General features: G+C 41.6%; 2 protein-coding genes across 2 annotated transcripts; both read left to right on the top strand.

Annotated features, from left to right (window-relative positions):
• Positions 1-2,282: 2,282 nt before the first annotated feature.
• Positions 2,283-4,512, top strand: fosab (Fos proto-oncogene, AP-1 transcription factor subunit b). Its single transcript, XM_027030118.3, has 4 exons — positions 2,283-2,580; positions 2,816-3,046; positions 3,190-3,297; positions 3,408-4,512. Exons 1-4 carry the CDS (start codon positions 2,440-2,442, stop codon positions 4,029-4,031), a joined length of 1,104 nt encoding a protein of 367 aa, XP_026885919.2. The 5' UTR covers positions 2,283-2,439; the 3' UTR covers positions 4,032-4,512.
• Positions 4,513-7,047: 2,535 nt separating this feature from the next.
• tmed10 (transmembrane p24 trafficking protein 10) lies at positions 7,048-11,986 on the top strand. Its single transcript, XM_027030139.3, has 5 exons — positions 7,048-7,277; positions 8,199-8,319; positions 9,261-9,334; positions 9,806-9,932; positions 10,504-11,986. The coding sequence occupies exons 1-5, from the start codon at positions 7,101-7,103 to the stop codon at positions 10,623-10,625; spliced, it is 621 nt and encodes a 206-aa protein (XP_026885940.1). The 5' UTR covers positions 7,048-7,100; the 3' UTR covers positions 10,626-11,986.
• The last annotated feature ends 1 nt before the right edge of the window (position 11,987 follows it).

The following is an 11,987-nucleotide window of genomic DNA, read 5'->3' as shown; positions in this document are numbered from 1 at the left end:
ATTATGTATCTTGTTTTATAATCTAGATTTACTTATTTTACCTGTGTGCATATATCACCGCATTAAAGCTTTTGCAAGAATATAAATGCAATCTTAGGAATGGCAAAACTTCCGACACAAAATATTACGTATAACAGTGCTTAAAATGGTAATGCAAAATATTCTAGGATAGGTTATTCAGGTAACTCCTGAGGTCATAGTCGTGCAGGTACAGATATTGCTCGAGGATTTCGGTATTTGGCTCATATCATTCTCAATGATGAATATCCCACACAAAAGTGCTGCAGCAACAAGACCTGTCGCTAGCGCAAGGGAACCAATCAGAGGGCAGAGTTTTCTGCCCATATAAGGCATTTCCGGAGAGGCGCCTGCAGCCGCAGCGATATTGCAGTAGATCCCGCTGACTATTTTTGTCTTATCTGACTTAATTAAATGACATTCAAGTGACAGAATCGTCACCAAATATCCACATATATTTTAAAGTGAGCTATATATTTGAGTGAAGCTCTCTATTTCAATACTGGCGATTTAATTTCATTTTAGACTAATAAAGGTTTCGCGAATGCAGCCCATATTCTCATGTGGAGGTCGTTTGATGGAAGACTATTGTTCCTCGAGACCACCACTGTGATCATGTCTATCTTTAGCAAAATGGGATGAGGTAACCAACTGCTTTCACTGGACGGCGTGAGAGTGGGGCCTCCCTTGTGTGGCGTCCAAGTGCTTCCCGGCAGGCAAGCCCCTTAGCAGGTTTCTGGCAATTGGCAAGCATGTCCCGCGCTGCGCACCCAGCGTGAGTTCGTCTGCGTCGTGTTACCTGAAAACGAATTGGACTACCGGAAGCTGCTCATACCTCCATGAACTACGTTTTACATTTGTGTTTGAAAATGGCCTTTTTAGCATAATTGTGTGCATGTGAAAGTAAAACTGTGAGCAAAAAGGCAATGTTAGACTATAATATAGAGTGCTGATTTCACAGATTATTCATCATTATTCGTCGAAAGCTCTGCTTTCTCAGGTGTGCTTGTTGCAGCTTCGCGTAGCAGCCTGTACTGCGTCATTGACTCCAATGGGCGGGGCGTTACCCGGACAACACGGAATGTCAAACAAAACATGCACAGCGAGGCAGAGCAGTATGTCCCATGGGAACGCTGATATGGCTGTTTTCGCTTGTTAATAAATAACAAAACATATTTATTTCACCAATCCTTGCATTTAACGCAATGGAAAGAATTGTGTTATTGTTACAAAATAAGGTAAACAACAGTTTCAAAACGTAAAACAAATAAGCAAAGGACTGAACTACCTACTACGAATAATATCCTATATCGGTCAGTTTTTTCCGGCTTGGTTTAACGCTTGTTTCCGTTTCACATTGCTTCATCTTTCAAACTATTGGCAAAGTTCTTCCTTAACCACATTACAAAGGGTGGGTCGCACTGTACCTTACTGCAGAAGGTGATTCCTGACTGAACGCGGAAAGGCGTCAAAGAGTGATTTGAGTAAGACGTAGGCCTACCTAGGTGCGATTCTTTTAGGACCCACCTGCACATTCTCCACAGGTAGCCTACAAACCCTCTTTCTCCCAAAACCCCCCAGAAAATGTTAGCAATTATTTCACACAGACAGGAGCTACAACTCCCAGTAGCCTATCACAACGCTTAAAAATGTAAATAAAAAATCAAAAAGGAATAACGGTTTAGACTACAACAAGTCCTATACATAAATTAAGAAGTCCTATACATAAATTAAGCTTCAGTTACTGCCTAATCATTAGGCTACATAAAACGGATCATCATGTATGGTAGTACCAACAAGATCTTTAGCCTACTTTTTTTTTTTTATAAGAATTCGGTGAAAACATTTTGTTGTTTTGTCATTGACAACACTCCACTGCAAACACACAAAACTTCAGATACTCTGTCTTTACGTAACGTGTTACACTCTGAACAGTGTTTCCCATCATTGCTCCACCTCCTCAGGATGCATTCCATATAAGGAAAATGACGTCGTGGGATACCCTGCTATGGAACGTCAACGATTCAACTCGATACATTTAAAAACGATTATGTATATCGGTGCGCTTTTATTTTGGCAAAGGATTTTTCGAGAGCGCCGATGTAAAATAATATAAGTAATACAGTGCCGATTATTTTAGCGTATTTGCTGTTTAATAGTTTAAATGAAATCTGTGCTAGAGTGTTCCGAGCTAGCCACCACCCTTCTCCTGCGTCATCCAAAAGCTCTATAAAAACCCTCGCAGCTCGGCAGTCCAACAGTCAAACTTTAGAGATCGCAGCAACAGTAGAGAACAGCAGTTTTTCGGGGAGCTGAGTTAATTCGATTTCTTTGCCGTCTAGGAGTGGTTTTATCGCTATATTTAACGGTGTTTTTTGCACATTCCGAGTGGATCGTAGAAGCTTCTTTTCTTAAAAAAAGATGATGTTTACCAGTCTTGTAGCCGATTGCGACTCGTCTTCCCGCTGCAGTACAGCTTCTCCCAACGGCGACAGCCTCACGTACTACTCGTCTCCCGCCGGAGTTTACTCCAGCGTGGGTTCTCCGCTTAGTCAAACTCAGGTACGTAGCTAATAGTATTAACACACATGGTTTATTCTCGAATGCTTATATTTGACTAAAAGACAAATGAGTAATGTACTTTTTTTGGAGGCTTTTAAGTGTAGGAATATATATTCCAACTCCACAGGTTTTTAAATAATTTAGATATTTTGTAACAAAAGTCTGCACAAAATATTTATGCGTATGGATTTCTATAAGTGTTTCTAAACTGAATGCCTTTCTGTTTGCGCCTTAGGAGTTTACCGACCTGGCGGTTTCAAGTGCCTCTTTCGTCCCGACTGTCACAGCTGTCTCTTCCTGCCCGGACTTGCAGTGGATGGTCCAGTCAGCTGTATCCTCCGTGGCCCCATCTAACGTCAGAATTCACCCCTACAACCCGAACCCCAACGCCTCTTTCTCCAAAGCCAAAGTGGTCAAGACTAGTGGAAGCAGGGGTCACACCAGCAGGAGGAGTAAAATGGATCAGGTAAATAGTTTCTCATTTACAAGAACTTTGTTAAAGAAACTGTGCTTAAAAGCAGTGCTTCTTCATGTTTTTAATTTCCTCTGTATTCCTTTGGATGGATAATTTTTTTTTAAATATAAATGTATCTGCCTTGCTATTTACAGCTTCCACCAGAGGAAGAGGAGAAAAGGAGACTTCGTCGTGAACGAAACAAGATGGCAGCTGCCAAATGCCGCAACAGGAGGCGAGAGTTGACAGACACTCTGCAAGCTGTAAGCATTCCGTTATTTCTGTAGGCACGCTTTATCAACAAAGCCAGTCATGCAAGAAACTGAATGCTGACAGGAATTGGATTAATGAGCTGTTTCTCTTGCTTTGGCAGGAAACTGATGAGCTGGAGGATGAGAAGTCAGCCCTTCAGAACGACATTGCTAATCTGCTGAAGGAGAAGGAGAGGCTTGAGTTCATCTTGGCAGCTCACAGGCCTATCTGCAAGATCCCAGCTGAGATGGATGCCACCTTCACCGAGCCCTGTGCCTCTCCTGCTTCTACCATCTCCGAGATCCAGATTGCTGTCACCTCTGGTGCTTCCAGACCAACCAAGACAGCAGGTGTGACCACTACCCCTTCTCCAATCTTCCCGACCCCCTCCATCGACCTTGGCAGCTCCACGGTGAAGATGTCTGATCTGGACCCTTCTCTGGAGGCGTCACTGGAGCTCCTGACCAAGGCCGAGCTGGAAACTGCACGCTCCGTGCCCGATGTTGACCTGGCTGGCTCGTTGTATGCCTCTCAGGACTGGGAGCCTCTCTTCACACCTGCCAACATGGACCTGGAGCCACTCTGCACACCTGTCGTCACCTGCACGCCCACCTGCACCACCTACACGTCTTCCTTCGTGTTCACGTACCCGGAGAGTGATGTGTCTGGTCAGTTGCAGAGGAATGGCAACAGCAGTAATGACCAATCGGACTCCCTCAACTCCCCCACCTTGCTCACGTTATGAGCCTTCAACCCACTCTGACCTTTACTACAATGACTTTAACCAAGCAGGGCTGAGGAACTGTCTCTACTAAGCAATCATTGTTTTATATTACTGCATATTTATCTGAACCATTACTTGCCTGTTGCATATGTAGCAAGTTAAGCATGGTTTGACTAATGTGTTTCTAGTCATCTTACATTTTATGAAGATATCTAGTAGAATACTAGTTGTTACTGGTGCTATTTAACTATTGTGTGGTTTGAGCAGTAGTTTGACCATCATCCCATGTGTGAACTGTGCATCTTGTCCAATAGTTGTGCTATGTCTAACCATTATATTGAAGTGGTCTAATATTCAAGTATGAAGTTTTCTGTGAAAACGTTGTCTTAACTTATGGATTTTTATTTTTGTACTGAGGTGTGAACTAAATGCAAACTTGACATTGTTTGCAAATGTAGTAAGACTAAATATAATAAATGTATGCAATTCTTTGTAAAATGGAGACTTTGGTTAGTTTCCTCATAACCTGGTTATTCACATTTCCTACTGCCCTCTTGCAAATGGACCATTTTTGCCAGGTCTGATAAAGGTATCCGCTTTCCACAGACGTTATTGGCACAAGCCATTGTCTCACAGGGCCTGTTATGGTGAGCTAATGTCACATGACAGTTAACCCAGAGGGAAAAATGACTGAACTAGACTTTTCTAGAACTTCCCTCATGAGGTATTGTGAAATTCAGTGGTCACCATATCCCCAAAAACTACTAGGTGACCTGGGTGGTTTGTGTCTCTTTTTATTTTTTTCCCCTTTCTCTTCTCTCCCCTCCCTCCCCCATTCAGCCTACTGATCAACTTTTATTTTCCCAAGTGGAAAGAATGCCACACAAATGCATTTCTTACAGTTTTGTCAGAGCAGGAAAGAGACCTGATCAATTAATCCCAGTGGTTCATTTCATCAGCCTTATCAGAGAAGACATGGTGCAAGTTCTGTTTAACATCATCTTCAAATTGAAATCAATCAATTTGGCTTCCTCTTGGTTGACAGCAGGTGTTCTTAGTATTGGCAACAATCTGTATGTATCTCAATACACCAACATGCTGTGATCAGCCTTTAGTCTCGAGCAACTTGGCCACTTCCTTTCTCAGCATTGTGTTTCCTCTGAGTGTGGATTGCCCAATGGTATCGCAGAGGAAATGCGTTCATGTGCGTAAGAGAAAGGCAGTGATGTAATCGTGGCTTGAAATGCTGAGTGGCCGTTACATTTCGCACACTTCCTTCCCTAGTTGTACAGTAGAGACGTGCCTTTCCAATGCACAGAGGCGTGGCCACGCCGCTGTTACCTAAGAGCGTAACTGGTGCCGTCCTGCGTTGACCTGTTTCTACCAGACAGGAAGAAAGCCAGATATAAACATCAGTTTGTTGGGGGAAACCGGGGCTTTCATCATGAGGAGGGTAATGACACTTTACTGAGCTCAGAGAATGAGAATGTCGGAGAGAGTACTGAGACTAAAACTAACGAGGTTCACATGAGAAACAAAAATGAAAGAGAGAAGCTCACACAAACAGAAAGGGAGAGTGAGAACTACCAGAAACTTGGAGCTATGTTGGTCCTGAAGTGAAGTCAGCACGCAGGGTGAAACAATTCTCCCTCTATTAATACCTCTGGTCGACCCAGGGGAGAGGCAGCGCGGGTAGAAATAGCAGGTGCTTGCGCGCTGCCCGTTTTAACATCAGCAACAACAGCAGTAAAATTAGACCGGTGTGACGCCAACCTGCGTCGCTGCTGCAGCCCAGGGGAAGAAACCGGCGCGCAGCCGTACAGCGGAGCGTGTGTGGGGTGGGGGCGGTAGTGGTGGGGTCTTGGCCGAGGAAAATAAGGATGAAAAAAGAGAAAAGGCGAATAACGGCAGAGAATCCAGCCTAAAAATAGAGTCGAATACCGCGCTGAGGTAAACAGCGTCACCTGTGTCATTCCCACCATAACCAAACTCCTTGGATTGACGCCATTTTTGTTGAGCTTCGTCTGACAGCTGCACCAAACCGACAAACTACATTAATCTTCTCTAGAAGAGTTTTTATGTAATAACATAAAAAAAAGATAATTCGTCGTAATTTGTAATAGGATGACGCGTTTTCTTTTTTACATTATGCATTAGGGACGGCTGTTTGACTTATCCATCCAAATGCATTTAAATTAATAGTCCCTATTGATAGAACGCCCCTTGACCCTCGCTGACAAACTCATTTTAACCAGCGTTTCTACATTATTGTCGTTTTTATCAGGTAATAGCCACAGTCTAAGAGCCTAAACCATCTGGATTCATTTACGGATGATTTTAGTGCAACTGGGCAGTATATTAAATAAAACATTGGCCGAGTCTATCACTAACAGCCTAAACCAGTTTAAAACCTAGTTATCTTATCCTTGTGAAAAAAAAGTCTAAACCTTTTTTTTTTTTTGCCATCTGGTACAAATATCAGCACCAAGCAAAGTCTCACCTTAACGGAGGTTTAATAGGTTACCTGCTGTCAGTTGTAATTTAGACGTTACCTTAAACTAAATGTATAGTCTATTTATATTAATTATATTAATTTATATTCTGTGGGCCTACGTAGATGATAAAGAAATATATAGGCATGCTTAATCTTGGCGATATGAAATGGGCAGTTGAGAAGTAGGCTACACTGCATTGCGCAGTGATTTTGCAGAGCCCGACAAAAACTATGTATATATACAGCATGACAATCAGACTTTCTGTCATGGATAATCTTTTAACCTCACGCGTAACAGTGGAGAACCCAGAGTGACCAGACTTATACCTACACAGTAGGCTATGCTATATATGCGATTTAAGATACTCATACAATTTAAGGTAATTTGGCTAAAAGTAATTTTAGAGTAATTTGGCTAAAACAATGGTAGAATCCTCTTCTCACCACCACAGGCCTGTTAGAGCATTGCGACCTCCTGGCCTGAAGGGGGCACCAGCTGACTGGTCGTCCGTACGCAGACCAGCTGAGCTGGTTCCCCCGATACTTCCTCACTTCGTAAGCGGGGTAATATCGGGAGGTCTTGGCCCGACGCAGCCATGGCTCGCCTTGGTGTTTTAATACTGTTACCGGTCGTTTTTGAATCGGTGGTTTCCATCTCGTTTTTCTTACCCGTCAGGACGAGGAAATGTTTGAAAGAGGAGATACACAAAGATGTTCTGGTTACAGGGGAATACGAAATTAGTGAGCAGCCCAACACCAAAACTAACCTGAAGGTGAGTTATCTTTGCTATCTTGCTAATGCTAATCCGATGCGACGTCATCTTTACTAAATTTATCGCGTCAGATGCGGGATTAAATTAATCGCATGGATGCTAATGCGGGTTTTAGCGATTTAGCTATCTGAATTAATACATGTTAATGTCCGGCGTTAGAGGCTCTTTCTAGTCATCTCCGCGGCTGTCTCGCACGCTAGCTAGGCCGGGTAGTGCGCTACATGGCGCTTCCTGGTTGGATGCGCTGAGAGCCATATGTCAGTACTAGAAACCAACCATATACGAAAAAAGAGAGCGCTCAAAACACGAAGTTGTTATATCTTTGTATTCATTTAGCTAGCTACCGTGTTTATATAACTTACCAACTGGAAACTACAGTCTCTCGGTTTGGTCTGCTCGCTCAGTAACACGTCAGTCTAAACTACCCGGTCGCAGATATTGCAGACTGATTGGAGGTAACCTTACTGATTGGAAGAAAACCCATTTGATGTAACGTTAACCAGAGTGAGTTTTGGGAATTAGTGTTTTGTTTTTTGTTTCGTCCTTCACTGTGGAATAAATCCGTGACGCCTTGGTCAGTGGTTTTAGCGTCTGAATTATAATGACGGTTCTAGTTCATACTCCGGTAAAATTGCATAGGTTGTTGTGCAAAACTAACATGCCGTAATGTCATTATCAGTAATGAAGATAAACATTATAAATGTTAAATGATGATAAAACATGATCTATAAAGTCATACGGCTGCCGTTTGTTCTGTTAAATAGCAGGATTTATATTCAGTCTCATTTTTGCTACTCGCAGAAGTGTTTTCTGATCGGATTTTATTCCGTTGTGATGTTACTGGAAAGACTAATGGTGAAGATTAAACGTTGTCATTGTTACTGCCTCTTCTTCATTCTGTTTATTGTTAAATTGCTGTAGATAACAGATTCATCCGGTCACATCCTGTACTCTAAAGAGGATGCCACAAAAGGAAAGTTTGCCTTCACCACGGAGGACTATGACATGTTTGAAGTATGCTTTGAGAGCAAGTCCCAGATGGGTAAGAACTTGTGTAGTCACCTGGTAGGTGCTGGCAACACAGAGGTCATGGGTTCAGTTCCCAGGGAGTGCGCGTACCATCGTTACTGATAAGTATGCATATTGCCGTGAATAAGATCGTCTGCCAAGTGCCCTAAATGTTAGAAAGTAAAATACGGTCATCCACGTGCGCTGTGAAATCAAAGACGGATGAGTCCCGATATGATCTCATTTATTATTCACACTATGAACAAATAGAAAACCCACCTTCTCTTGACTGTACTGTAAGACTCACTTGAGGAAACTAAACTAATTCAGTAGCTGTGGTACTGTTTGTCCAGTTGATAACCACCTGGTGCTGTACTTTATACTAGTTAATCGATATGGATAACATTAATTGGATTAATTGAATATTTAAGGATATGAATTAGTAATTCACAGGCCACTTACAGAATTTGAATTCTTGTTGCCTACATTTTTACAAATAAAATAGATTTTTTTTTTAGGTAAGAATTACGATGTAGTGTCATTATCTTATTCACCATCAGGCATGTTTGAGTAGATCACACCTAAGCTCTCAGCATCTTTAAAACACAAACTCTGTGTGGTGCAGATTATAAGGCATGTGGAGATCACAGGGTGTGTAGGGTGGCACCATTATCACAAATGACTATTAAGTGCTTGCTCTGACTGCTGCTGGGGTTGTGGTCATTAACCAGAGCTGATGCATTTTGATACACTTTCAAATGCACTTCTGAATGATTCATTAGCATGAATGGGAACATGAAGACCTGTTTTGTTTCCCCACTGCAAGTGTGTATTGCAGAAGCCAAAATGAGTACTTAGTAAATAATGATTATTTTTCTGACTTAATTTCTGCATAGGAAAATGGAGGGTTTATTATTATTATTAATTATAATAAATAATATTATTGTTCTGACTTCATTTCTTGATTCTGTGTAGGAACTGGGAGGGTTCCTGATCAGATGATCAACCTGGACATGAAGCATGGTGTGGAGGCAAAAAACTATGAAGAGGTAAGTGATGTTACTATTTGACATGTAATTGTTAGTTTGAGATGGTAGTAGTCTTTCTTCTACTAGTCTTACTTATTTGACATGTAGTAATTGCTACTGTCTGACGTGTTAATTGTGTTACTCTTGTATATAATTACTCTTGTAATTATTGGTACTGTTTGACATGTGGTAGGTACTGTTGGTATTTTGCCTGTAGCTCCTTGCCCAGCTGTTTTTGAAACAAACTGTACTCAGCACTTGGTGACACAACTACACTTTTTTTTTTTAACTTGACACAGGCATGTTTTGGTCATTTTGCACTTAGAAGGGGGTTCTGGGTTGATTTTGATTTGGTCAGGTTGTAGTTGTTAATATAGTTTGCTCTTGTTTGTTCATTTGGTTAGTAGGTCTGTTGGTGTTGCTTCATTTGATTGGCCAGTTTGTCAGCGTTTATTCACGTGATTGGTGTGTTTTGTGCTTTTTTTCTCTCAGATTGCAAAGGTGGAGAAGCTGAAGCCCCTGGAGGTGGAGCTCCGGCGTCTGGAGGACCTGTCTGAGTCAATTGTCAATGATTTCGCCTACATGAAGAAGAGAGAGGAAGAGATGAGGGACACCAATGGTAAACACACACGCACCGCTTGGGGGAGGGTCATCATTTCTCTCTAAGCTTCCAAATTAAGCTGTCGTTTCCAATCAGCTGATTGGTTGCACACGGAATGCTGTATGATGGGAGAAATACTGTTCATCCTGACTGGTGTGGTTCACTGAAGTTTGAGAGTTTTACCTTGGATGACTAAAGGATTTCTTACACAGATTACAGTTTAGAATGAAAATTCTAATTGTGGCAATTGCACATTGTTAATAACTTTATCATGATTCTTTACATTTTCAAGATTTAAAATTTTTTTGTTTTATTTATTGTATTTAAGTAAATAATGGAAGCACTGGAGTTATTTTATCAGATTCCGCTCATGCAGAAATGTAAGATTGTAACTGTTTAGTACTTGTTTGATACTATGTAGACTATGAAAACACACCTGGAGTCTGACTTATAGGACATAATACCAACATAAATTACAGTTGCAATATTGGTCAGAAACATTGCTATTAAATATTTTCCCCAGTATCATTTAGCTCTATTTTTTTTTACATCGTGGCCCTTGACAACAGTATGCTTGTCTCTCCTCCAGAGTCCACCAACACGCGCGTTCTCTACTTCTCCATATTCTCCATGTGCTGTCTGATTGGCCTGGCCACCTGGCAGGTGTTTTATCTACGCCGCTTCTTCAAAGCCAAGAAGCTCATTGAGTAGAGCCAGCTCCACCAATCAGAGACCCAGAAGCCTTCTTTGACCTCTGACTCTCCCGCCCTCTTCTTTGTTGTCCAATGTCAGCAGGTTTTTGTTGGTTGCTGGCGGCAACCAGAAGCTCAGCAGGAGAGGACAGCTATTAGGTTATCGTCTGGGAAGTTGGTGGCGATATTCAGTTATTCAGCGTGTACATTTTTGATACGAGCCTGTCCGGTTTTATTTGGACAAACCACCCATTGTTTCACGCTTAAATTTTTATTACACGCAGGCCAAACAGATCCTTTATAACCTGTTTAGAAGTACACATATGAACGTGAAAAGCAGACCAGCAATTTGAATGAATGTCAACCACTGAAAGTGACTGATTTAGAGATGCACTGATACCAGGATTAGTGTCTGCTGGATATTGCCTACTGGTGTCATTCATTCAAGCACTGGCATCATGAATGACCATTTATTTAATAGCTCAATATTGCCCAGGAGAACATTATAGATGGACAGCAGGGATACAGAACGTTCACACGCAGGACTTGTGTACAAAATAGAACTGTGTGTCAAACATAAATGCCTGTTGTTGGTACTAGTATTTGGAATCAGAATGGAGAAATGGTGTCAGTGCATCTCTACTGTTAATTATTAAAATGCCTGTGGGTCAATGGTATAATTTCATCAGCAAGGTGCTTTTTCTGTTATTGTAAGGTGAAGTTAAAATTCCTGTTTTCTTTTACCATTGTTTAATTAATTGAGTGATTACTGTGCAGCAAATTATGGGGCTCTTTGTCCAAAATGCCCCTTTCTCCACATTTACAGATTGAAGTTCACTTGCACACGTTCTACAGAGTTCGAACCCAGATGCTACAGAAGTGTTTCTTTGTGTTGTGAAAATGCACATTAAATCCTCGGCTTTTTCGCCATTAGATGCAGGCATTTAAAGCATTTTTGGGGTGCTGTACACTACAATAATGCGTTGTAGGCTGCTTGCGTGAAAATCTGAATTGGTTGGCTTTCATCAAGGTCTTCAGCCTGGTTGCCAGAGTAATGGCTGCTGATAGCTTTGTGTTCCGATTTAACCCTTAGTGGGTTCTCTTATGACTAATGAGGGAGCTGAGCAGTGATTTTTTTGGGGGGGGTATGGATTTGTGAAATGTTTTTTATTTTATGTAATTAAGGAACAGTGGACACGTTTGGCTTGTCTGGGGGTCTAAGCTCATTATATTGTGATGGTTTATTTCTCTCTTTTTTTTTTTTCTCACTCAAGTCCCAGCATTTGGTGAATGTTCTTGATCCACCTGGACATTGGTTTGTTTGGTTTTGTGGCAGTTCATGTAAAATCGGTTTGTCATTCAATAAACTTTGTTAGTTAAT

The sequence above is a fragment of the Electrophorus electricus genome, chromosome 2 (genome assembly GCF_041902795.1).
Source record: "Electrophorus electricus isolate QZ-2024a chromosome 2, ASM4190279v1, whole genome shotgun sequence".
Taxonomy (NCBI): Eukaryota; Metazoa; Chordata; class Actinopteri; order Gymnotiformes; family Gymnotidae; genus Electrophorus; species Electrophorus electricus.
Note: the sequence above shows the minus strand (reverse complement) of the source record. Positions and strands in the feature narration are given on the sequence as shown.